Genomic DNA, 25,134 nt, shown 5'->3' with positions numbered 1-25,134 from the left:
GGAGTGACGGGGGAACAGAATCTGTGCATTCCTGCGTGCTTTGCCAGCGCTCACATGGTTACCGCTGCTCCGCATTGTTAGAGATATCTGAATGAGCGCTGGCCATGCAAGTTTTAACGTGATTGCCCGAGGGGCAGCAGAGTGAAAGAGCGAAGAACAGAGCCAGAGAGAGGAGAGGGGGGCATAATCCTAAAAGGATTGGAAGTTAACCCCCCAACCACACACACACACACAGGCACACACACACACAGGCACACACACATCTAAGTAATTTCCTCCACACAGACACACACACACACACACACACATCGAAGTAATTCCCTCCACACACACACACAAACACAGACACAGGCACACACACACACACACACTCACTCACACACACACACACAGGCACACACACATCGAAGTAATTTCCTCCACATACACACACACCCACATGTACACACACACACACAGGCACACACACACACTCCTCTGTGTTTCAGGGGATGATGGGTACTGGATGGGGTCAGTTGGTTTCGTGGCTCTGGTGTCTGATTTCTCCCTCCTCTTCGTCATTGTTTGCCTTCCTAATGAGAGGGGCAGGGCCAATGGCCCGCTGATTGACAGCTACATGCTCCTCTCTGTGTGAGGACTCGCTGCTGCCTGCCTGTACTGTACTCTGACACTGAATGATGAGTTGTTTCTCATTTCCTGTGTCTGCTGCGGCTCCTCAGGTGTCTGTCAGTCCGTCAGTCGGAACAGCTGTTACGGCTGAGCGGCTTTCATAACAGCAACACTGTATAAGATTTTATTTTATTTTTTTAAAAGCTGATAGAGTTTCACATCGCTCGCTCACGTTTAAATTGGGGCTGCAACTTTTAAAAGATTATTTTCATTTCTTGATGAATGGATTAGTTGTTTGGTCTGTAAAATGTCAGAAAATTGTTGATCAGTTGTCTCCCAAAGCCCAAGATGATGTCCTCAAATAAATGTCTCAAATGTAGAACACAACCTGACAATTGTTTATTTTTTTAACATCACTATGTGACTTAATGAACTTCTACCCTCCATCGTCCCCAAATTACTTTGTTTAAATCTCAAAATGAACTACTTAAACTACATTTACTGAAGTGTGTTTGAACAAATCTGATTTAGATTTTGGTGATGTATGTCCCATATGGTCTAGCGGTTAGGATTCCTGGTTTTCACCCAGGTGGCCCGGGTTCAACTCCCGGTATGGGAATCATTCTTTAATGGTTGCTCAAAGGGTCGTCCTTCAAGGTTGGCAATTTGGTCAAAAGCGTCATTGAGCAAGACCCGTAAACTCATGTTACTCCACCTTCACAAACGCTGAATATATGATTCAGGGTTAAGTCTACTATGTGGGTACATACGTAGGAACCCATATATATGTACCCTATGGCGAAGCCTGACTTGCACCTCTCCAAAAATGTAATTACACATCGCTCGGCCATGGCTTGGTAGCGTTGCATTCCCCCTGACTTTATGCTCAATGCATCGTTCGTTGCAGTATTTTCCGAAACACCAGGGGGCGTACAAACAAAATAATCTTTCAATAAGCCAGAACTTCGTAGTAGAGTACTAGTAAAATCAGGATGCATGGCAACAGTACGTTGTGTTACATGTCCCATATGGTCTAGCGGTTAGGATTCCTGGTTTTCACCCAGGCGGCCCGGGTTCAACTCCCGGTATGGGAAGCCTTCTTTACAGCAGAAATGTTTTGAGATTGGTGTGTTTTCCACCAAGAAATTTGCGCAGTTTTGTGTGTCTTTGGCTTGGCAAAGTAATCTTAATCTAGCAACACTGCTTGTAGTACTAATCCTACATTTCTCATGAACACTTATGACGTGTCCTACAACCGCTGGCTGAGTGCCGAGTGTCTGCGGTATTGATAAATACTTTCTTCTTAAAGGTGCTGCAGGTAGGATTGTGAAGATCTAGGACTTAGCCAAAACATTTGAACATCGACAACTTCTCAGTCCCTCCCTCTCTTTCTGCTAAAGCCCAAAACGGTCTCCTAAGCCCCTCCCCCCACAAGAGAGAGCTGTGCACGATAGAGCGCGTGTGAAGAGGGGGGAAGGGGAGGAAACCTATCTGCAGCTCGTGCGCGGGGAAGGACGCTATGAAATGCGTGTGCATGAGCAGTGATTGACACACAGTTAGACACCCCCCCTGGCCCTGATTGGTGCATCTGAACAGGGAGCGGTGGATTTTTGCTTTTTAAATGACCTGCTTCATGTAGTTCTACTGGAACATAGGGTCAGTTTCAGCAGATATGACAGAAAGTGAGTTTCATAAGGCTTACCTGCTGCACCTTTAGATTGTAAGTTCAAGTTGTAAAGTTCAATAAACTGCTGCTGTACACTGGATTTGACCACTTAGCTGAAACGGATTAAAAAATGATTAGTCTCTAATAAGACTACCGTACATATTTTTTTCCTAGAAATAAGGTCCAATAGGGTCCACCGGAAAAGGGAGAGGCTTCACCTCTCTATTTCTTATCCTCCTCGCTTACTTCCATCTTTTTTTCCCTTCATTTTCAGTACGATGTTACTCCAACCAAAGAAGGTTTTCCTGCTTCCTCCAAGTGTCTGTTTGACCACTTCGTGTTGAAGTTATTTCCCCTGTGTGTGCAGCAGCCAGGTGAGCCGCTGTTATCTGCTCCGTCTGCTCCAGCGAGTCAAGTCCTCATTACCGAGATGTTGGATACAGAAGGAATGTGGCAGCTGGGTCAAGTGACTGTACGATCTCTCCATAAACTTCAGAGCCGAGCGAGAGAGAGAGCTTCTCTATCAGTCTCTCGGTCCACATGTTGAGAGCACTCACCACACCTGCAGGTCTACAGCGGATCCAAATCATTGCAAGTATAGTTGATATTTGAATGAATGAATGCTTTATTTCAAACGTGTAAAAATAATACAATAAAAGCTAAAAGTACAAAACAAAATATTAATTTAACGTGTCCCGAAAAGCAATAGGAAGAAGCAGAAGAATTACCAAATCGCCGAACGCCACAATCTTCTGAACATAGTCATACTGAGAAATACAGAGAGAGTTGTGTGGAGCTGATAGTCTTAATCAGCTTTGGAGCAACTCATTTGACAATGGCTTGAATGTAACAGATTTTGATTAATATAAAACATGCGTTGTATGTCCCATATGGTCTAGCGGTTAGGATTCCTGGTTTTCACCCAGGGGGCCCGGGTTCAACTCCCGGTATGGGAAGTGCTCTTTAATTGGCAATTTGGTCAAAAGTGTCATTGAGCAAGTCCTGTCAACTCATGTTGCTCCACCTGCACAAACGCTGAAGGCCAATTTATGCTACTGGGTTAAATCGATGGCATGAGTATTTACACAGGAACTCGTAGATACGGACTGTACGACTTGCACCTCTCCAAAAATGTAACTACACATAGCGGCGACGCGAGTCCCTCAGCCGTGGCTTGGTAGCGTTGCATTTCCCCTGACTCGTCTCCTGCCACGGAGACGTTTATGCTCAATGCATCGTTCGTTGCAGTATTTTCCGAAACACCAGGGGGCGTACAAACAAAATAATCTTTCAATAAGCCAGAACTTTGTAGTAGAGTACTAGTAGTACAGTAAAGGAAATCAGGATGCATGGCAACAGTATGTTGTGTTATGTGTCCCATATGGTCTAGCGGTTAGGATTCCTGGTTTTCACCCAGGTGGCCCGGGTTCAACTCCCGGTATGGGAAGCTTGTTCTACCGTTCTTTCTGATCGAACCAGTTCAATCCCTGGTTTGCATGTGAAAGTGTCCTCAAGGAAAACACTGAACCCCAAGTAGCCTATAGGAGTGTTTTCCTTCCTTATAGCTAAACCAGAGAACGTAAAGGTGGCAGTTTTGAACGTAAAAGTCGCTGTTTTAAACACGTCTTAAAGGTTGTGAAAACAGTCGCAGTTTGGTTAGGTTTAGGTACCAAAACTGCTTAGTTAAGTTTAGAAAAAGATCGTTAAAAAAAAGCTAAATTTGCATTATATTTACAGGCCTGAGGCGGATCATTCAGAGGCTAAATGAGCTTTCAGTATGTGGAGACAGCAGTAGAGAGTAGTATGTGGAGACAGCAGTAGAGAGTAGTATGTGGAGACAGCAGTAGAGAGTAGTATGTGGAGACAGCAGTAGAGAGTAGTATGTGGAGAGACAACAGTAGAGAGTAGTATGTGGAGACAGCGGTAGAGAGTAGTATGTGGAGAGACAACAGTAGAGAGTAGTATGTGGAGAGACAACGGTAGAGAGTAGTATGTGGAGAGACAACAGTAGAGAGTAGTATGTGGAGACAGCAGTAGAGAGTAGTATGTGGAGACAGCAGTAGAGAGTAGTATGTAGAGAGACAATGGTAGAGAGTAGTATGTAGAGAGACAATGGTAGAGAGTAGTATGTGGAGACAGCAGTAGAGAGTAGTATGTGGAGACAGCAGTAGAGAGTAGTATGTAGAGAGACAATGGTAGAGAGTAGTATGTGGAGAGACAACAGTAGAGAGTAGTATGTGGAGACAGCAGTAGAGAGTAGTATGTGGAGAGACAACAGTAGAGAGTAGTATGTGGAGACAGCAGTAGAGAGTAGCATTAATATCAAAAAGTTACGCACTAATGCTTTAAATCTCAATAAAACAAAATTATCACAAAACTACTTTTTTATCTGAAGCGTTTTTGAACGAATCTGATTTTAATTTTTAATGAAACCTGTGTCATACGTCCCATATGGTCTAGCTGTTAGGATTCCTGGTTTTCACCTGTCAAAACAGTCATTGAGCAAGACTTCATGCTCCACCTGCACAAATGCTGAAGGCCAATGTATGCTTCTGGGTTAAATCAACGCCGTGGGTACATACGTAGGAACCCTTAGATATGGACCCTATGCCGTAGCCTGACTTGCGCGACGCACGTTTCTCGGCTGTGGCTTGGTAGCGTTGCATCTCCCCCCCAACTCGTCTCCTGCCACAGAGACGTTTAGCTTAGTGGTTTTTAGTCTCCTAGAGCAGGGGTTCTATCTATCACTTACAGTACTTCATTTATTATTAAAGTATAAGTATTTTAGGAATTATGCATGACATATTTTTAAGCATTTTGCAAAAACTTCATGTACCCCCTGCAGTACTCCAAAGTACCCCCAGGGATACGCGTACCCCCATTTGAGAAACACTGTCCCAGAGGTACAGTCTAGGGTAGGTCAGTTATGCTTCTTAAAGGGATAGTCCAGATGTTTTGAATTGTGTTTGTATACTTCTCCATAGTCCGTGTGTTAGCTACAGTAGATGGCGGTCGGCATAACAACGTTTTTTGGAGAAGCAGACAGGAGTACCGACACGGAAGCTAAGTAATGTATCTTTCCAGAGTTTGTTTTAATCCTCCTGTTGTCCTCCAGGTCAAATTTGGGTTTCTATCAACCAAATAATTTCAAACAAAAACAAGGAACGTGGATGGTTCTATACGACGCTCTTCACAGGTGAAATAAATGATCAGTTCACTACTTTCATTTGGGTGTTTATTCAATTTTACAGCATTTAAAAAAAATTAAAAAAAATGGAAAAAGAACGTTGAAAAACCCAGCTAAAAAAACGATAAAAATATCAGGAGTAGCAATTGTAACATAATTTCCCAAGATCCTTCTGGCAAAGAAAATCAAACTATTAATACTGTTTTTTTGTTTGTTTTTTTGTCTGTAAAGAAAAGTTGAGATGTATGGAAAGAAAATCAAGAAATGTGACAGCCAACACAACCACAAATGACTTCGCCTCATGGTTCATCTAGACAGATAGACAGATACAGTAGATAGACAGACAGACAGACAGACAGACAGACAGACAGACAGGTAGATAGACAAACAGACAGACAGACAGATAGATAGATAGATAGATAGATAGATAGATAGATAGATAGATAGATAGATAGATAGATAGATAGATAGATAGATACTTTATTCATCCTGAGGGAAATGTTAGGCATCCAGTAGCTTAGACAACCATAACACAACAAACACAACATACACACATATATCTCACATACATACAAGTCACTCACGGAAATGTAAAGAGTGAACAGTACCCTGATAAGGTGCTATATGGCAGAGGGTGTGCAGTGGTGGTAGTGCAAAAGTGAACAGCGCAGGGATTGAACAGTGCAATAGCTTATTATGAAATATTAATTATGACCATGAAAAGACAAGAATGTAAACAGAATATAATAGAATTGCTTGACAAACAGAAGAAATAATATACTTAAAAAACAGACTTTTTTCCCCAACTAATCTATGAATATTTTCAGGTCAACAGTCTGTCATTACATTTTATGAAACTGAAAAGTGACTCACACTATGACACGGTTTATCAAATGATAATATGCAAAAAAATAATATCTCAACATATTGAGACAATCACAACTATTTCAAACACTCACAGCCACATTTTTCTGCAGACTATCACATAACATTTAAAGTAAAGTAAGTAGAGTTTATTTATACAGCACCTTTCACAGATAAGAATCACCATATTGTTTCAGAATAAAAATATACAAATACTAATATAAAAAACATAGATCAGACAGCCATAAAACCCCTCGTCTGACTTAAAGCCTGTTTGAATAACAACTGCTCTTTTTAAAAAAACAGAAATAAAACCTGTATGAAGACAGTTTTGCCCCCTTTTACACAGATCATTTAAACCACAACACTTCATAATGACAGGAGAAAGATTATGTTTTCTTACCTTAGCAGAAAATAGAAGAAAATATCGTCCAGATCAGAGTTTTATCAGACAGTAGACGTGTGTTTTGGTTCTCCTGGAGCTGCACTTTTCCTTCAGTCTGCAGCCAGAAACTGTTGTCAGCTGATTTAAAGGGCTTTTCCGCCTTGTTCTGTGTCTGCACGGCAGGTTTTGTGCGTGTGTGTGTGTGTGTGTGTGTGTGTGTGTGTGTGTGTGTGTGTGTGTGTGTGTGCATGTGTGTGTGGTTTTTTTTTTTTTTTTTTTTATAAAGTGTGCAGCAGCCTGGCCGGAGCTTCCTGCATTCCTACCTTTCTGACAACCTGGGATTTTATGCAGCATGCTTTTAATAAGCGCCGACAACAGAGATGAGAAGCCTCTCCAAACTTAACCCCACACACACACACACACACCACACACTCACACACACACCTCTTTAGGCTGCCTGATCCCTGGATTTACGGCCTTAGTGTTAAGAAAATACTCCTGCAATTTGGGATTAAACCCCCAATAACCCTCACAACAACAATGACTCGCTCGGCCCGTTTGATATCTTGATACTTGTGATCAATCGCCGCCTTTTGTCGCCTCACACAGAGGAAATGAGACATTTTCCTGCTTCAGAAGGCCGCAGTGTTACATTTGTCAGCAGGGACCTCATGCAAATGATTTGAATTCATGTTTAAAGGCGGAATTTAGGATATTTGTTCACTTATAACTTACTTCATTTACTGTTATAAGGGCTGCAACTAACGATTACTTTCATCATCGATTGTTTGTTTTTTTCGATTAATCGACTAGTTGTTTGGTCTATAAAAATGGTGAAAAATGTCAATCAGTGTTTCCCAAAGCCCTAAAATATCTATCTATCCATCTATCTATCTATCTATCTATCTATCTATCTATCTATCTATCTATCTATCTATCTATCTATCTATCTATCTATCTATCTATCTATCTATCTATCTATCTATCTATCTATCTATCTCTATAGACAATAGATAGATGTATATGAAGTGAACTGCAGTCTGTTGATTTCATTTAAAGGTCCAATAATTCGCAACAGCAGCAGTTCTGCTTAAATCAGCAGCTGTTTGTGTTTGAGTTTATTGCAGCTTTTTTTTTCTGGCAGGTTTCTTTTGCAACACTGTGTCGTTATTTATTCTTATTCTGAACTGAATTAGCTGGTTGAGGTTGTCAGTGTCCTTCAAGGGTCGAAAACACAGAAATAAGGAAATGTTCATACAGATTTAGAGTAAAAAAACAAATATGGCTAATGCGTAGCTTTACAGCCAGTTGGAAAGTGTCATTTCGCAACGAAATATAGCCTACTTTAATTAGGACGCGCACACACACACACACACACACACACATAGACACACACAGTGTGCTTGGGCCTGGCAGGAGCCTTGATTGGTCACAGACCTAAACAAAAAAACGTTATGGCTCATTCATTTGGTTTGTTATAAGTCACATGTTATGCTAGCTGTTTTAAGCTAATTTATCATTTTATTAACAATGCAGGAAAAACGTAATTTGTTCTATTTTTCTTAGTGTTGTTTCTTCTTGTATCCAGATATAAATAGGCGTGGCTCAACTTCCAAGCTCCCATAGCTTAAAACAACAACATTATGTTGACACAGAGAGTCCATAATGACTTTTTAATATCACTAAATCAAACATTGTTTTTGCTGTAAATGGCAGCCGGCCGACTTCTCCTTCAACCAGTCTTTCGAACACTGAACGTTCCATTCCAAAGGGGGCGGGTGTTGGCGGCGCCAAGCTCGCGGGATGATTGGCCGTCCGCATCGCTTGGTAAGCCCCGCAGAGCGCTGTGATTGGCTCGGAGGACGCAGACCCAGCGTGCTTCCTTGACTCATAGAGGCTCGGGCCTCGGAGAGGGGCATCAATCTCCATCCGTCAACACCGGCAGGAGAGACGTACCTATAACGAGCGCGGCGGAAGAGTTACAGAACGGTTATGGGTTTTTATTTTTTTATTTTTTTCTGCGTTGAAATGTTAATTTTCTAGTTCCGAAACAGGTGCGAGTTGCAAGCGGAGCTGCTGTACCTGCTTCACTTCTGCCAGAAAACAAACTTTCTTCTATGTGGATATTTCTCGAACTCTGGATCTCATTGGGTTGACATTTAACAGGATTTGTTTCCAAAAAAAAAAGGAGCCTGAAGAAGGTGAGACTCACAGCTTATATTTGCTTTTATTTCTGTTTGTTTATCCAGGTTAGCCTACTATTTGAACTTATGAATGCCTGGTTTTCAGTCGAAGTTTTTGGTAGTTAGCTCTCAAAACGAGGCTTTTAGGGTGTAGTTTTCTCTCCAACGAAGACAGAAATCCTAAAATAAAACAGATAAATAGCCTGCATTAAGTTTCTGAGAAGAGCAAACGAAAGAGCGATTGGTAACCTTTGCGAATTAACAAAATAAAAGCTTACCGGGTTTTCCTTCGGAGTATTTTTGTAGCTCCCAAAACGAGGCTGTTGGGTTGTAACGTTGAAAAAAAAATCCTTAAATAAAACAAAAACATATTTTAAAATTCATTTCTTTAAAGTAGTTACCTAAGTTATTTTACAACGAGAACAAAACAAACGAAAGAAGGGTTCGTAACCTGTGCGAATTAACAAAATAAAAGCTTTTTTTCCCCCCCAAGCATAAACTGCGTAACCTTTTTATTTTATTTTATTTTAATTAGCTGGACTTTATCTTGACTTATTTCAGCCCGCAGCCTCATGTCTGCTGATAAGATCCTCTCTCTGCTAATTGTCGCCCTGTAGATCTAATCTGAATTGTAATGGTCTTCATTTGCACACAGTTTTTTTTTTTGACGCATTTACATTGCGTAATTCGGCTCCTTCTCTTCCTGCGGTTATGGAAATAAGTCGGGCTTTATTTAGAGTGTTAACGCCTCAGTTGAGATCCATCAGGAGGCCCGCGGCTCCTTTCACCCAACAAAAAACTAGCTATTAGTCCGAAACTTAAGCATTTACCTGCTAAAAGGACCCCAGTGGATTATGGAAATCCTTATCTAAATACATTGTTTTACACTAATACTAATAGTTAACAATGAAGGTCGTTTATTAAAGCTGCAGATGGTGTGTGAAGTTCTGCAGGGGAGAAAAAAAAGAGGAAATCAAAGATGAGATTAATGCTTAAAAAGATTCTCCTCTTTGCGTAATATTTGATCCTTTAGCCTGAATGAATGGATGAATTTAACGATCAGTTTCTCACTCTTGTTTATATAATTTAAGAGACATTAAAATAGAAAAAGGACCTGCAAAGGGAAACGCAGAAAGCCCCTCAATAAGCTTAGGCTTTTGGCATGTTGGGTTCCCTACAATTATTCAACCATAAGATAAGGAGAAAAAATAAAAAATAAAACATAGGATATATAGGCTGTGAAATGAAAAAGCGAAAGAGGAAAGGAACGATCAAATGAGGAGAGACAATTACAAAGTGTGAAAAGATAAGAGAGAGAAAAGGAAAAGTTTAGGCCTAAATAGAAAAGAGAAACAAGGTACAGTAAAAACTCATTTTCACAGAGTTTTTGTATATGATAAAGGAGAAAGAATAAGTTCTAGGCTGCTTTTGGAGTTGGATAAGTGTGACATTTAGACGTAAAGAGATTGCAAAAAGAAGGGGGGGGGGGAACATTAATGTGTAACTGAATGCTCAATATGTTTTTATCGTGTTAAAAGTGAATTATAATATTTAGTTCCACATGCGTTCTATGCTTAAAACACATAAAGACTATAAATGAGCTATGAGGACACGTCGAAAGGCGCCTGAAAGTCACCACATATTAAGTAAATAGGCCTACTTCTTGTATAAAGAAAGGTGTGCAGCGGGCGCCTGGATAGCTCAGTTGGTGGAGCGGGCTCCCATATGTAGATGTTTACTCCTCGACGCAGAGGGCCGCGGGTTCGACTCCGACCGGCGGCCCTTTGCTGCATGTCATTCCCCCTCTCTCTCCCCTTTCATGTCTTCAGCTGTCCTGTGAAAATAAAGGCCTAAATAATCGTAAAAACAGAACAAAAAAATGTGTGCGTACAGAAAAAAAGAGTAACTCAAAGTTGCAGGATGTGTATTCACTCCGTGTTAATGTGTATTTATATATATATATATATATATAGGGCCTATACTGTTCTTTTTTATTCTTTATTCAGTCTTTGCCGTTAGCCACATGTATGCCCCTTTTATTTTATTGTTTCTAACTCTTGTTCAGCTTTAAGAATTCACACTAAATGTTTTTTTTTTATTATTATCACAAAACACAAAACTCAGGCATTTTGATACGATGATGAATGATGAATTGAAAATGATATTTTCCCTTATTTAAAGCCTGGATACTACTACAGCCGTCTAAAATCCTTCAAATGAACCAAATGTGATAAGGAAACGCTGCTCCTTCCTCATGCCCACACCGACAAACAGTTTGAGAAATGTGCGTGACAAAAATCTTCTTGCTTAGAGAAGCAGATCGCTACAAAAAAAAGTGACTTATAATATTTTTAGTTTATGTATTTTACAAGGCTTCTTCTTCCCACAACACAACCAAAAACCTGCAGGACATATACATAAATAAATAAATAAATAGGCTATAATTGAACTACACTAGCACTAACATGGCGAAAGTAGGCCTGTAGCCTCGAAGTCAGCACAGGACTACAACAAATGAAATACAAAGCAAATAACATCCGGATTGTAACACTGCTTTACACGGCTTTACTGCAACAACAAAAACAAGAAAGTACGCACGATTATAAAACCCAGAAGTGGAAAATAAACAATATTTCATCGCACAATGCATGAATGCATGATTCCACATTATAAAGCGAAAGTGTGTGAATAAATGAGCTCGGAGTGAAGACTTGGAGATTCCAGCAGAGATTGATTCGGAGGAGAGGGCAAAAGTCTCAAGTGGCCTCTGCGAGTTAACCGTGTGTCTCCGCAGGTCGGTTTAATTGCGAGCTAATGAATTAATGAAAACGTAATGAAGATCTGAGTGATAACGGACAGCTGTTCGAGTCACACGGGAACCGAGGAGTCCGTTTGGCCAGCGCGTTTAGTCTTTCTTTTCAAAATAAGAGTTCCGCACACTTCTTTCTTTCTTTCTTTCTTTCTTTTTACCTTTAATTATGTCTTGACTTTTCCAGAGATAGACAGCATGATGTTATCTCTGAACACCACGGAGGTGTCACTCCATATTTCACCTCTTCGTGCAATTGTATACGAATGCAGGGTTTGGTTTTTGGAGACATTGCAGCTGCTGATGAATTCTCCATAAAACAGAAAGTTAGCCTGTCGTCTATCAGTCTTTTTGTTTCCCCTCTCTGCATAAAAAAAAAATCTGTTTATTTAAGAAGATGGCAGTACAAATTAATAAAACACATGATTATACATGGGTTAAAAAAAGGCCAGAATTAACCAAAAGGCTGTTTTTTTTTTTGTATTATCTGTGGTCCGCTTTGTCTTTCTTTTCAAAATAAGAGTCCCTCCCGTGAGATCACACTTTTTTTCTATCTTTTCGTGTTGTTCTGCCGGGTCCAAACTGATATAATATACTTTTTCCCTACAATAGGCCTACCATCTACACTGCACACACCACTCACACCAATGTATCACCACTAGTTTTACACTATTTCTTTTTTCTTTTTTTTCCGAATTCATGGTCGAGAAACCTAATTTATATGAAATTATATCATTTTTTTGTGTGTGTTTTGTCAAAGTTTAGTTTCAGGATACTGTTTAGAAAGCATTTTTTAGGAGAAAAAAAAAAAAAAAACACCCAAAATACAATAAAGTAGTGAAGTGATCCTTTGTTTAGCGTTGTATGGAAATGTCATTTTTGGATAATGTGGATGAAAGAATCACAAATGTATGATTAAAAAACAGGGTCAAATATGACCCGAGGACAACAGGAGGATTAATGATGTCTTTAGACAGCGTGATGTTATCTCGGAACACCACTCTATATTTCAACATAATTAAACCGTTTTTTTTCCTCCCAAAGATCCACATCTTCGCGCGCAGTTTCACTTCTTTTACACCAGATTTAGTCTTGGAAGCATTTTTTCGGGGCCTTTACGTCACTTTTTATTCCCACGTTAGGCCTACGGAGTTGGATTTGATATGAATTAGACCTGTAGCTCTCCATCACACAACATGTGTCTTGTATAACATATTTCCTCTCATTCTTCCAGTTCAAACCCTCAATGTAGAGACTGGATACTTCCCATCAGAAGATGTGTTTCCTCTCCCATATCGGAAAAAATATATATATATATATTTTTTTTGCCTTTCATAGCTTCACGCCTTCGTACAATTTAGTTGAATGCAAGATTTAGTGTTTTGGAGACATGCAGCTGATAATCATAAGATATGTCCCATCACATCAGTCTTTTTTCCCCCTCTCTGCATTTAAAATAAATAAAAAAAATGTTTATTTAAGAAGGGGACAGTGCTAATTAATAAAACACATGATTATACATGGGTTAAAAAAAGGCCAGAATTAACCAAAAGGCTGTTTTTTTTAATCTGCGGTCCTCTGGCCTCGATATTAAAAAGGCTTTTTTTAAAAAAAATACAAAAACAAGAAAGAGAGACAACACGAGCAGAAGTTAGCACAGCCGCGAAAGGATTAGGCACAAAACAAAGAACAGAGTAGATTAGAAGACACACAGCGTTCATTTAGTTGGGAAATCTTCGTTCTTAGGACTTTAAACGTTATTCCAAAACGACCAAAGTGTAAAATACAAACGTTTATATCTCCTCATTGTGATTTAAGCAGATATCTTCTGATTGCATAACCGTGTGAGAGTGTTTCTGCTGTGTTTTCACTGCTTTCGCTGTTAAAAAAGCGCCGGTTTTGTGAAAGCTGCATACATTAAGTGGCATGGCCTCGGCTGCTTTATGACAGGTTGGGAAAGTTCGGCTTTTAATACGGAATATATACAATAAGTTAGGAGTTTGTTCGTGTTTGGGTTGAAGAGTTAGAGAAATGAAAGTCTATTTGTAGAGGAATGTCTGTTGTATAGTGTAGGACAGGAATGAACGTTTTACGCACACTCCAAATGTTAATAACGCTCGCATAAATTAGGCTCAGAGACAGGCCTGTAGCTGCAGACAGGTGGGGAAAGGTCGGCTTTAAATCTCATTTATATACATTTAGTTAAGACTTTGTTCGTGTTTCGTTTCAAGAGTTAGAGAAATGACAGTCTGTGTAGTAATGTTGCTATGTTGTATAGGTCTGCGGTTGGACAGGAATACACGTTTTACGCACACTCCAAATGGTAATGAAGCTCGCGTACATTAGGCCAAGGGACAGGCCTGTAACTGCAGTCAGGCTTTAAATGGGATTTATATACATTAAGCTAAGACTTTGTTCGTGTTGAAGTGTTTATAGCAGTTACAGTCTATGTTTTAAAGGCCTGTATTTGGAAAGGAAACGTTGCATTGCTTCAAGGAACTCGTGTTTTTATGAACTGCTGCTCGTTGGTTCTTCGTGTCTTTCTACTTTTTAATTTGGTTTCATAACGCATGAACACACAGCTATTCCATAAATAAATGCTCATTTCTACATCATAGACTCACCTTCAGTGCTGGTATGTAACTAAGTACATTTACTCCAGTGCTGTACTTCAGTCCACATGTTGAGGTACTTGTACTTTACCTGAGTCTTTTCTTTTCGTGCCACTTTCTACTTCTACTCCGCTACATTTCAGAGAGAAATATTGGACTTTTTACTCCACTACATTCATCTGTTACAGCTTTAGTTACTAGTTACTTTAGTTACTCCGCTACATTCATCTGTTACAGCTTTAGTTACTAGTTACTTTAGTTACTAGTTACTTTACACATTCAGATTACTGCACACAAAACACATGTAGTTTCTAAAATCTGATGTTTTATTATAAATGAAACTAGCCAACAATATAACGGCTACAAGTCAGCTGAGATGATCAGACCATTAAAGAGGTGAGTGTGTGTGTGTGTGTGTGTGTGTGTGTGTGTGTGTGTGTGTGTGTGTGTGTGTGTGTGTGTGTGTGTGTGTGTGTGGACCATTAAACACACAACTGTTTGGATAGTTTCCACTTTCCACAATGGGAGGATTGTTCTTTACTTTTAATACTTTAACTACATTTTCCTGATGATATTTACAGACTTTTACTGAAGTCAAGTCAACTTTATTTAAATATCTGATAGCACATTTATAAACAACATAATGTTGACACAAAGTGCTTTACAGCCTATATGGTCAGCCAATAGACAACAGCGCGGATTAAAAAGTACATCTAAAACAACAATACACACAGTGTAATACAAAACACAGCTGACATGAAGACACCAACGTCCAGTAGGGAAGAAGGGAGTTAGGAGAGGGGATTAAAATAACAATACATTAAAAAAAAAAGCAGTATGAGGAAATAAAAGAGAAGTCAAGCAGTACTGTAAAAAGCAGCTAAAAGCAAGTGAAGTAAGTCACATTTTTACTTGTAACAGATTCTTTTTTTACAGTGTGGTATTATTACTTTTACTGTACTTGTTGAGGTACTTGTACTTTACTTGAGTCTTTTCTTTTCGTGCCACTTTGTACTTCTACTCCGCTACATTTCAGAGAGAAATATTGGACTTTTTACTCCACTACATTCATCTGTTCCAGCTTTAGTTACTAGTTACTTTAGTTACTCCACTACATTCATCTGTTCCAGCTTTAGTTACTAGTTACTTTAGTTACTCCACTACATTCATCTGTTCCAGCTTTAGTTACTAGTTACTTTAGTTACTCCACTACATTCATCTGTTCCAGCTTTAGTTACTAGTTACTTTAGTTACTCCGCTACATTCATCTGTTCCAGCTTTAGTTACTAGTTACTTTACACAAAACACATGTAGTTTATAAAATCTGATGTTTGATTATAAAGTAAACTAGCCAACAATATGAAAACTGACATGATCAGACCATTAAACACACAGCTGTTTGGATCTGTAGGGAGGATTTTTCTGCATTGAGTACTTTTACTTGTAATACTTTAAGTACATTTTCCTGACGATACATTCTTTTACTTAAGTCACATTTTCAATGCAGGACTTTTATTTGCAACAGTGTTTTTACAGTGTGGTATATGTACTTTTACTGAAGTAAAAGATCTCAATACTTCTTCCACCTGTCTCTCTCAGGAGCCCAGCTGAGCACCGGAACACCGGGAGATCTGCAGCTTTGTGTCCGGTCCAGACACCGGGAGATTTGCAGCGTTGTGTCCGGTCCAGACACCGGGAGATCTGCAGCGTTGTGTCCGGTCGAGACTCCGGTCTTTAGCATGATGTCTTATCTCAAACAGGCCCCGTACGGGATGAACGGACTGGGCCTGGGCGGAACCGCCATGGACCTGCTGCACCCGTCTGTCGGGTACCCGGGTACGGACCACACACACCGCCAACACTTAGACTTAGACCCCAACAAATCAACCCAGAAATACTACTTACACAGGAACCATTCACTGTGGTTTTTAGATCATCCTTTATCTCTTTGTCACAATAAACTTTGGTTCTCCCCAATTTTACTTTTCCGCTGTGTTCGATGATGCTAAGCTTCTTTTTTTTTTTTTTTTTTTTTTCTGTGACGCACGAGTTTAGTGATCAAAACGGAGATTATTTTCACTTCTTCATACTCGTACACCGATTTTAAAGTCGATCACAAACCCTACTAACCTGTTGCTGTCGGTAAAGTCGAATGAAATGAAAAGAAACGAACCTGGGGAAAGTGAAAGAGTCGACACTGTGTGTGTGCATGTTGTTAATGTGTGTGATATCAAACTGTGTTTCTGGTGCTTTTAGCGAAACACATACACTGTAATTTGTCGATTTCGGCCGTCGTAAAGTCCATCTCTCACCTTTATCTTGATGATTAAACGCTCCTTTATCGAAACGCTTTCATTTTGGAAGTCCAAACCGTTTTATATAGGTTAGAAACACGTCGAACAACGCGCGCGCAACTACTAATCACGAGCAGTGACACACAATGAAGACACGACACGAATTAAAATGATCCAAAAACATTAAACTGCTTTTACGCACGACATATCTCCGAGCGCATGACACGACCCATGATCCAGTCTCTAAGTTTGGAGAGATATTAGGCTACAGGTGTTTAACAGTATTGGATAGAGTCACTTATGGGTGTGTGTTTTTTTCTTCTTCTTGCAGGAAACCCGCGGAAGCAGCGCCGGGAGCGGACCACGTTCACCCGGACGCAGCTGGACATTTTGGAGTCGCTGTTCGCCAAGACGCGCTACCCGGACATCTTCATGAGGGAGGAGGTGGCGCTGAAAATCAACCTGCCGGAGTCCAGAGTGCAGGTGAGAGAGCTTCCGCTCCTGCTTTATTATGTGTCAGGGGGCTTTACATGTTAGTGAGTTTAAACTGCATTAAGAAGGAAAAGGAAATGTCAACTAAAAAAAAAACCAGCGGTGGAAGAAGTATTATACGCTTATGTATAAGTACTAATACCACACTGTAGAAACACTCTGTTGCAAGGTAAAGTACTGCATTGGAAATGTTACTTCAGTACAAGTCTGTAAGTATCATCAGGAAAATAAAGTATTTAAAGTAAAAGGGTAACACAGCAATGTAGGTAGTTACTGAGGAAGGACTGGGTAGTTAATGATTGACTGATCCAAGCACTAATGATTAGTTACTAGTAAACAGACTGGTAGCTACTGTTAATGGTCTAATCATCTCAGCTGGACTTGTAGGTCGTTATATTGTTGGCTAGTTTCATTCATAATAAAACATCAGATTTTATAAACTACGTGTGTTTTGTGTGCAGTAATCTGAATGTGTAAAGTAACTAGTAACTAAAGCTGGAACAGATGAATGTAGTGGAGTAAAAAGTACAATATTTCTCTCTGAAATGTAGCGGAGTAGAAGTAGAAAGTGGCACGAAAAGAAAAGACTCAGGTAAAGTACAAGTACCTCAACATTTGGACTGAAGTACAGTACTGGAGTAAATGTACTTAGTTACATTCCACCACTGTTAAAACCCAAATGAATATAGGCCTTTACTGATCTTGTTTGGGGGGATTTAGGGCTGTTTCCTCTTACTTTAATCTGCTGAGGTTGATCAAATAACATCCCACTTGCGTGAACTCTGTTTAGGTTACGTAAGTGTACAACTTTCCCAAAAGGTTGGGTGTAAAAACGAGGAAAGAAGTGCAAGAAACTCAGAGCAAAGTTTCCTTTAAGCTGCAGTTTGATCTCCTGTTACGTCTCCTTCGCTTTAAAGCTGCAAAGATGGACCGATAAGTTGTCAACTATTAAATGAATCAGCGATGAATCGGTTTAAGTAATTTTATAATGGAAAAAAAAGTCAAATATTCTCTGATGTCAGCTTGTTAAATGTGAATATTGTTCTAGTGTCTTCTCTACTCTGTAACAGTACACTGAATATCTTTGAGTTGTGGACAAAACAAGACATTTGAGGACGTCATCTTGGGCTTTCGGGAAACACTGATCCACAATTTTTTACCATTTTCTGACATTTTAGAGACCAAACAACTCATCCGTTCATCCAGAACATAATCCACAGATTAATCGACTGTGGAGATAATCTTTAGTTGCAGCCCTACTCCGGACATTGTTGTTTGGGAGACACATATTTCTGTTAGTTGCAGTTCTAATAAGTGTAACATTTTTCTATAAGTTTGGCGTAAAAAACGAGCAAAAAAAGTGCTCAGAAGCAACTCAGAAATCTGTAGCAGAAAGCACTCTTGAAGCTGATAGTTTGATGATCTCATGTTACATCTCCTTTTACTTCACTAAGTAACCCAGCCACGTGTTTGTCCCTTTAACCCTTGTGTTGTCTTCCCGTCCACCATGAAAAAAACCCTTTTGTTGTTTAAGTTGCTTTTTTTCAATGTTTTTTTATTTTTTATTAACGTTTTTGTGGGTTTTTTCAAAGCTTTGGTCACTTTGTCCAAAGTTTTTGTAACTTTTTCAATGTTTTGGGCCCTTTTTTTCGACGTTTTTGGCGATTTTTTCAAAGTTTGTAGGTCTTGTCGTTTGTTTTTGACGTCCCATATTTTCTGTTATAAATGTTTTTTTTGAAAACGGGTCAAAATAGACCCGAGGACAACATCACATTACATTTAGCTGACGCTTTTATCCAACGCGACCTCCAATTGCTACACATGTCATTGTCTCTGGAGCAACTAGGGGGTTAAGTGTCTTGCTCAGGGACACATTGGTTGATGTATCACAGTGGGAATCGAACCCAGGTCTCCCACACCAAAGGCGTATATGTGTCATATCCACTGCACCATCACCACCCCACCCAAACATGAGGGTTAAGACTTTCATGCATCTGAGCTCAGTTTTTAAAACTCCTGGTTCCACTTCTTCTGTGTTTCCCCTCAGGCCTCTTCACGATTAAGTCCAGTTTGTAAAAAAAAAAAGAAGAGAAAAGTTCAGCTATTATTGATCAAGTAGAGACAAGTCTTTCAATCAAAGGGGAGAATTTGGCCGCGCTCTGGCAGAGTGAAAGACAGGCTTTTGATGCGGTGAGCTTTCTTTAGAAAAGGCCGTGAGAGGTTTTCCCTCCCCGGCTTTAGCGGCCCTCCGCTGTGGGCTTAAAGCTGCCGTGATGGCTGCAGCCCCTCTCTGCTTTCTGCTGCTGCTGACAGCCGCTTTTACCACCAGAGCATTTAACTGATCTGCCTCCGACAGACGGGCCCAGTTACGCTATCAGTATAGTTTATTTTTTTTATTTTTGTAGAAGCATATTCTCTTTTTAATCCTCCTGTTGTCCTCGGGTCAAATTTGACCCATTTTTAAACAAGTTTCTATATCAGAAATTTGGGTTTTCTTTCAACCAAATTTTCGAAAGAAATAACGTGGACGGTTCCCTACAGCGCTCTTTGCAAGTTTTATTCAATTTCAGAGCATTTGTAAAACAAATGTAATAGAAGAACGTTGAAAAAGGTGACAAAAATGACGGAAAAAGCTTCAAAAACGTCAAAAAGGTGCAGAAAAAATGGGAAAAAGGGACAAAAACGTTGAAAAAAGTGACCAAAAAGACGTCCAAATCGTTGAAAAATAAGTTTCAATTTTGACCCAGAAAAGACAACAGGAGGGTTAAAGCATTGCTGTTATAGACCCACTGCGAGAACTACTCCTAATTTACTGTTACAGGGAAATATGTTCCAGTTTGTACATAAATGAAATGTTATGTACGCTTCTGAACATGTAGGTGTGTGCTTTAAGTCCAGTTCATGTACAGTACGTGTAGCCTGCCAGGTTGTAGGTCTACTCATGATGCCGCGAAAAGTAAAGCGCTGTAATCGCACAACAGAGAAGCCTACTTTAAAGGGTCAGTTCACCCAGATTAACTTTAGACTTAATCAAACTCATCCTGATTTGTCGATGCCGCAAAGCTTCTGAGACGAGAAGCTAGACCCTTTAAACCTTGTGTTTTCAAAGTTTTTTTTTTATATCAAATTGCCCAAAAATAACATGGATACATGATGTACGTTGTATGGAACCCATATAACAATCTTCGGGGGTACAATTAATGATTACTTTCATTGAATTTGGGGTGTTTTATTCAGTTTTATAGGTTATTCACTCAACATCTAGTAACTATTGGTCAAAAAAAAGCATGATTTATGCTTTTTTTTACTCAAAAATGTGGTATAATGTCATTTCAAATTAGGTTAAATGATAGGGTTAGATAATAGCTCATAATAGATAATAGGTTATATAGGTTAGGGTTAAATAATAGGTTAAAAACCATGAATTTAAAAAAAAGCGTTGAGAAAAAGTGACACAAACGTGTGTGAAGTGTCAAAAACAGTTCATTTTTTAATTTTTATCCCGGAAAGACAAGTTCATGGTGGACGGGAAGACAACGCGTAGCCTGGCTCCGCCTTCCCACGTACCTCCGCTCAATTTTTATTTCCCTTCAGTACTACGTCTGGGTTAGCGGTATAGTCTTGGGTTTTCTCCAGCAACATTTTGGCGGTCCAATCATTGAACAGAGGGAGTGGCTGAGAACGATGACGTTGAGGTCGTGGGCTAGTTTGAGTTGTAGTTCCGTAATGGCGGCGGAGAAAGATGCGAGCGAAGCCATTTGGTCCGTTGTGGCAACGCTGCCAAATATCCAGAAGTTAAAGCCCGAGCAATAACAATCTTTGCTGAGTTGTGTTGGTGGCCATGATGTTGTGGCCCTCCTCCCCACGGGGTTCGGGAACAGTTTGATTTTCCAGCTCGCTCCGTTAGTGGTGAAGGAGTTGGCTAAGGCTAACGCTAGCGATGCTAATGCTAAATATAAGCCGATAGTTGTTGTTGGTCTCCCCTCTTGTTGCACATGCGCATGACATACGTCACGACCAAACGTTAGCGATTGGTTATGGAGAGAGGCCAGACTCTCTGGACAAATGAAATGGACCAGAGTCTGGTAGGACCAGGCTAGTGTACCAGAGTCTGGTAGGACCAGGCTAATGGACCAGAGTCTGGTAGGACCAGGCTAGTGGACCAGAGTCTGGTAGGACCAGGCTAGTGGACCAGAGTCTGGTAGGACCAGGCTAATGTACCAGAGTCTGGTAGGACCAGGCTAGTGGACCAGAGTCTGGTAGGACCAGGCTAGTGTACCAGAGTCTGGTAGGACCAGGCTAATATACCAGAGTCTGTTAGGACCAGGCTAGTGGACCAGAGTCTGGTAGGACCAGGCTAATGTACCAGAGTCTGGTAGGACAGCTCCTCAGTAGCATCGAGTCACAGTGACGGTGTTTAGTTCCTGCTAGCTCCGTCAGCGCAGCCTGTTCCTTTGGTTTCCCAGCCGAGATGTGACGCTGACCTTTTCCCCCCTTTCCTTTCCTTTCCTCTCCTCTCCTCTCCTCAGGTGTGGTTTAAGAACCGGCGAGCCAAGTGTCGGCAGCAGCAACAGAGCAGCAACAGCGCCAAGGCGAAGCCCGTGAAGAAGAAGTCGTCTCCGACGCGAGAGAGCACGGGATCCGAGAGCAGCGGCCAGTTCACCCCGCCGGCCGCGCCCAGCTCCTCCTCCTCCTCCACGTCCTCCTCCTCCGGGCTCGGTGGCAGCGGCTCGGCTCTGCTAAGCGCCCCCGCCTCGGTCACCGCCCCCGTGTCGTCCATCTGGAGCCCGGCGCCCATCTCCCCGGCCCCGGCGCCGGCCACGCTGCCCGACCCGGCCGCCCCGACCAGTGCCTCCTGCATGCAGCGCTCGGCGTCCTCCTCCAGCGGGACGCCGTCCTACCCAGTGTCCTACAGCCAGACGGCGGCCGCATACGGCCAGGGCTACCCCGCCTCGGCGTCCAGCTCTTACTTCAGCGGCGTGGACTGCGGCTCGTATTTGGCGCCCATGCACTCGCACCACCACCCGCACCACGCGCACCAGCTCAGCCCGATGAGCGGAGGCTCCATGTCGGGACACCCGCACCACCACATGGGCCAGACGTCGGCACACCACCACCACCCCCCCCACCACCCCCACCACCCGTCACACCACCACCAGGCGTACAGCGCGCCCGGCCTCGCCTTCAACTCCACAGATTGTCTGGATTACAAAGAGCAGACGGCTGCTGCGGCAGCGGCTGCATCGGCATGGAAACTCAACTTCAACGCCTCCGACTGTTTGGACTACAAAGACCAGGCATCGTGGCGTTTCCAAGTGCTGTGACGTCCTCCTTCCGTGTTTCTCCTCGTCTTCTCTGCGTACAAAGAAGTATTATTATTTTCTTTTTTTTTGTTGCTGTTGGTGGTTTTTATTTTTTGAAGATTTATTGTAAATGACAGAGAGGTGAAGGTCTCTCTCTCTCTCTCTCCCTCTCTCTCTCTCTCTGTCTCTCTCTCTGTCTCTCTCTCTCTCTCTCTCTCTCTCTCTCTCTCTCTCTCTCTCTCTCTCTCTGTCTCTCTCTCTCTCTCTCTCTCTCTCTCTCTCTCTCTCTCTCTCTGTCTCTCTCTCTCTCTCTCTCTCTCTCTCTCTCTCTCTCTCTCTCTCTCTCTCTCTCTGTCTCTCTCTCTCTCTCTCTCTCTCTCTCTCTCTGTCTCTCTCTCTGTCTCTCTCTCTCTCTCTCTCTCTCTCTCTCTCTCTCTCTCTCTCTCTCTCTCTCTCTCTCTCTCTCTCTGTCTCTCTGTCTCTCTCTCTCTCTCTGTCTCTCTCTCTGTCTCTCTCTCTGTCTCTCTGTCTCTCTCTCTGTCTCTCTCTCTCTCTCATGTGAATGAGCGGAAACAGATCTCAAATCCAAAATGTAGTAAAAAAAAATGCATGACTCCTTCACAAACAATCCAAGGCACTCTGTACGTTTTGTGCAAAACGTAAAATGTCTTTATTTTACATGGCAATGTATTTAAAATGACCGACGCATTTCGCCTCACATCTTCAACAAGGTGTATGTCTGAATTGAGTAAATTACAAATATAAATACATTACATTGTCATGTAAAATAAAGGCATTTTCATTTTTGCACAAAACCTACGGAGTGCCTTGGATTGTTTGTGAAGGAGACGTGCATTTTAATACATTTTGGAATTGAGTCTCTCCCCCGTTCACTACCGGACGTATTGTTTTTCCCAAAATAAGGCCCCATGGTGGTCCACAGGAAGGGGAGGGACTTCGCCTCTCTTTTCGTAGAGACATTTTAATAAAGTTTATTTGTGAACGGACTGAAAACGACGCACAGAAACCCGAAAGCCTCGGGGGGGTTGTGCTCTGTCGCCATCAGCGGATCGACGCGCCCGGGATTATTTTTCTACTCCAGAAACGGACACATTCACGACTCCTGAAGGCCTAAAAAGTTGGAACCTCAAAGATTGAGCAGTCTGGGGATCGTTTGGGATTATTCTTCGAAGAAATAACACGAAAAAAAAAACTCTCTCTCTCTCTCTTAAGTGGGCTTTTTGCTTAAATAAAACTAAAACATGATGCTGCTATGATTTTCGGGTTGCTGGTGTTCATTTCTATCTGATTTCCAACGTTTGATTCTTGTTCAGAAACTCGTCGTCCAGCCTGTGTGAAGGGGGGGGGGGGGTGTTGTATTTTTTGGAGATTGAATTGCAGCACTTGTTTATAAAAGGTGAAAGATTTTTTTTTTTTTTTTGAAAAGTGAAATTAGACACGCAATGTCAGTATTCCATTGAAATCTGAAAAGTTGTACATTCGTGTCTTTATAATAAAGTCTTGTTAAAACATGAGCAGTTTGACAGAAAACGTTTTATTTCTACAATGATCGGTTCACGTTTGTCTCACGGAAAACTGTTTCCAACATGAAGAAATAATCACAGAAGCAGTTATTACCGAACTGGTTTAACTGGTTTAAACGTGTCCCATCGACACCTTCAGTTTGGGCTGTGAAACACAAAGGCAGACGTTGTTGAACATTTTCTTCATTAGGAGTAACCTCCTGAGATGCAGCATCAAATAACGATAAATAATTATACAGTACAATCATAATTAGACACAACGCTTGACAAAACGAAAACAGACACACAAAAAAACAAACTTGATTATGATGGTTTTTTTGTTTTGAGGCACAGCAAGAATGAAACTGGATATTAATAATAATATTTGAAAAGGTGCTATCATAACCTGACTCCAGATGGATTGCTGCGCATTTGCTCGGCATATCCATCTGGGAACTTTCCGTTGGAAAACCTTTGGGAAGGGGCTAAATCCTGGTTAGCTGATTGGATAAACCATCTGTCTATCACCACCTATGTTGGTGATGGACGGGCCAAATCAACCAATCAGATCAACGAAGCTAGCTAAGTTAGTGCAGCTAGCTAAGTTAGTGAAGCTAGCTAAGTTAGTGCAGCTAGCTAAGTTAGTGAAGCTAGCTAAGTTAGTGTAGCTAGCTAAGTTAGGGCAGCTAGCTAAGTTAGTGTAGCTAGCTAAGTTAGTGAAGCTAGCTAAGTTAGTGTAGCTAGCTAAATTAGTGAAGCTAGCTAAGTTATTGCAGCTAGCTAAGTTAGTGTAGCTAGCTAAGTTAGTGCAGCTAGCTAAGTTATTGCAGCTAGCTAAGTTAGTGCAGCTAGCTAAGTTAGTGTAGCTAGCTAAGTTAGTGAAGCTAGCTAAGTTATTGCAGCTAGCTAAGTTAGTGCAGCTAGCTAAGTTAGTGTAGCTAGCTAAGTTAGGGCAACTAGCTAAGTTAGTGAAGCTAGCTAAGTTATTGCAGCTAGCTAAGTTAGTGCAGCTAGCTAAGTTAGTGTAGCTAGCTAAGTTAGGGCAGCTAGCTAAGTTAGTGTAGCTAGCTAAGTTAGTGCAGCTAGCTAAGTTAGGGCAGCTAGCTAAGTTAGTGTAGCTAGCTAAGTTAGTGAAGCTAGCTAAGTTATTGCAGCTAGCTAAGTTAGTGCAGCTAGCTAAGTTAGTGTAGCTAGCTAAGTTAGTGCA

The 25,134-nt window shown here is 41.1% G+C and overlaps 1 protein-coding gene and 4 non-coding genes across 6 annotated transcripts; all 5 read left to right on the top strand.

Moving 5' to 3' along the window:
• The first annotated feature begins 1,156 nt into the window (after window positions 1-1,156).
• trnae-uuc (transfer RNA glutamic acid (anticodon UUC)) lies at window positions 1,157-1,228 on the top strand. The gene has a single exon. It is a non-coding gene; the product is annotated as a tRNA-Glu (tRNA).
• Window positions 1,229-1,631: 403 nt separating this feature from the next.
• On the top strand, window positions 1,632-1,703 carry trnae-uuc (transfer RNA glutamic acid (anticodon UUC)). The gene has a single exon. It is a non-coding gene; the product is annotated as a tRNA-Glu (tRNA).
• A 1,456-nt stretch (window positions 1,704-3,159) lies between these two features.
• On the top strand, window positions 3,160-3,231 carry trnae-uuc (transfer RNA glutamic acid (anticodon UUC)). The gene has a single exon. It is a non-coding gene; the product is annotated as a tRNA-Glu (tRNA).
• Window positions 3,232-3,650: 419 nt separating this feature from the next.
• On the top strand, window positions 3,651-3,722 carry trnae-uuc (transfer RNA glutamic acid (anticodon UUC)). The gene has a single exon. It is a non-coding gene; the product is annotated as a tRNA-Glu (tRNA).
• Window positions 3,723-15,937: 12,215 nt separating this feature from the next.
• On the top strand, window positions 15,938-22,894 carry LOC144529121 (homeobox protein OTX1 B-like). Of its 2 annotated transcripts, XM_078268086.1 has the most exons (4): window positions 15,938-16,151; window positions 16,941-17,092; window positions 21,631-21,800; window positions 21,846-22,894. In XM_078268086.1, exons 1-4 carry the CDS (start codon window positions 16,055-16,057, stop codon window positions 22,423-22,425), a joined length of 999 nt encoding a protein of 332 aa, XP_078124212.1. In that variant the 5' UTR covers window positions 15,938-16,054; the 3' UTR covers window positions 22,426-22,894. The 2 variants fall into 2 exon arrangements, with proteins under 2 accessions (XP_078124212.1, XP_078124202.1); XM_078268076.1 differs by having other exon boundaries at window positions 21,631-22,894.
• The last annotated feature ends 2,240 nt before the right edge of the window (window positions 22,895-25,134 follow it).

This window comes from Sander vitreus, chromosome 2 (genome assembly GCF_031162955.1).
Source record: "Sander vitreus isolate 19-12246 chromosome 2, sanVit1, whole genome shotgun sequence".
In the NCBI taxonomy this organism is placed as follows: Eukaryota; Metazoa; Chordata; class Actinopteri; order Perciformes; family Percidae; genus Sander; species Sander vitreus.
Note: the sequence above shows the minus strand (reverse complement) of the source record. Positions and strands in the feature narration are given on the sequence as shown.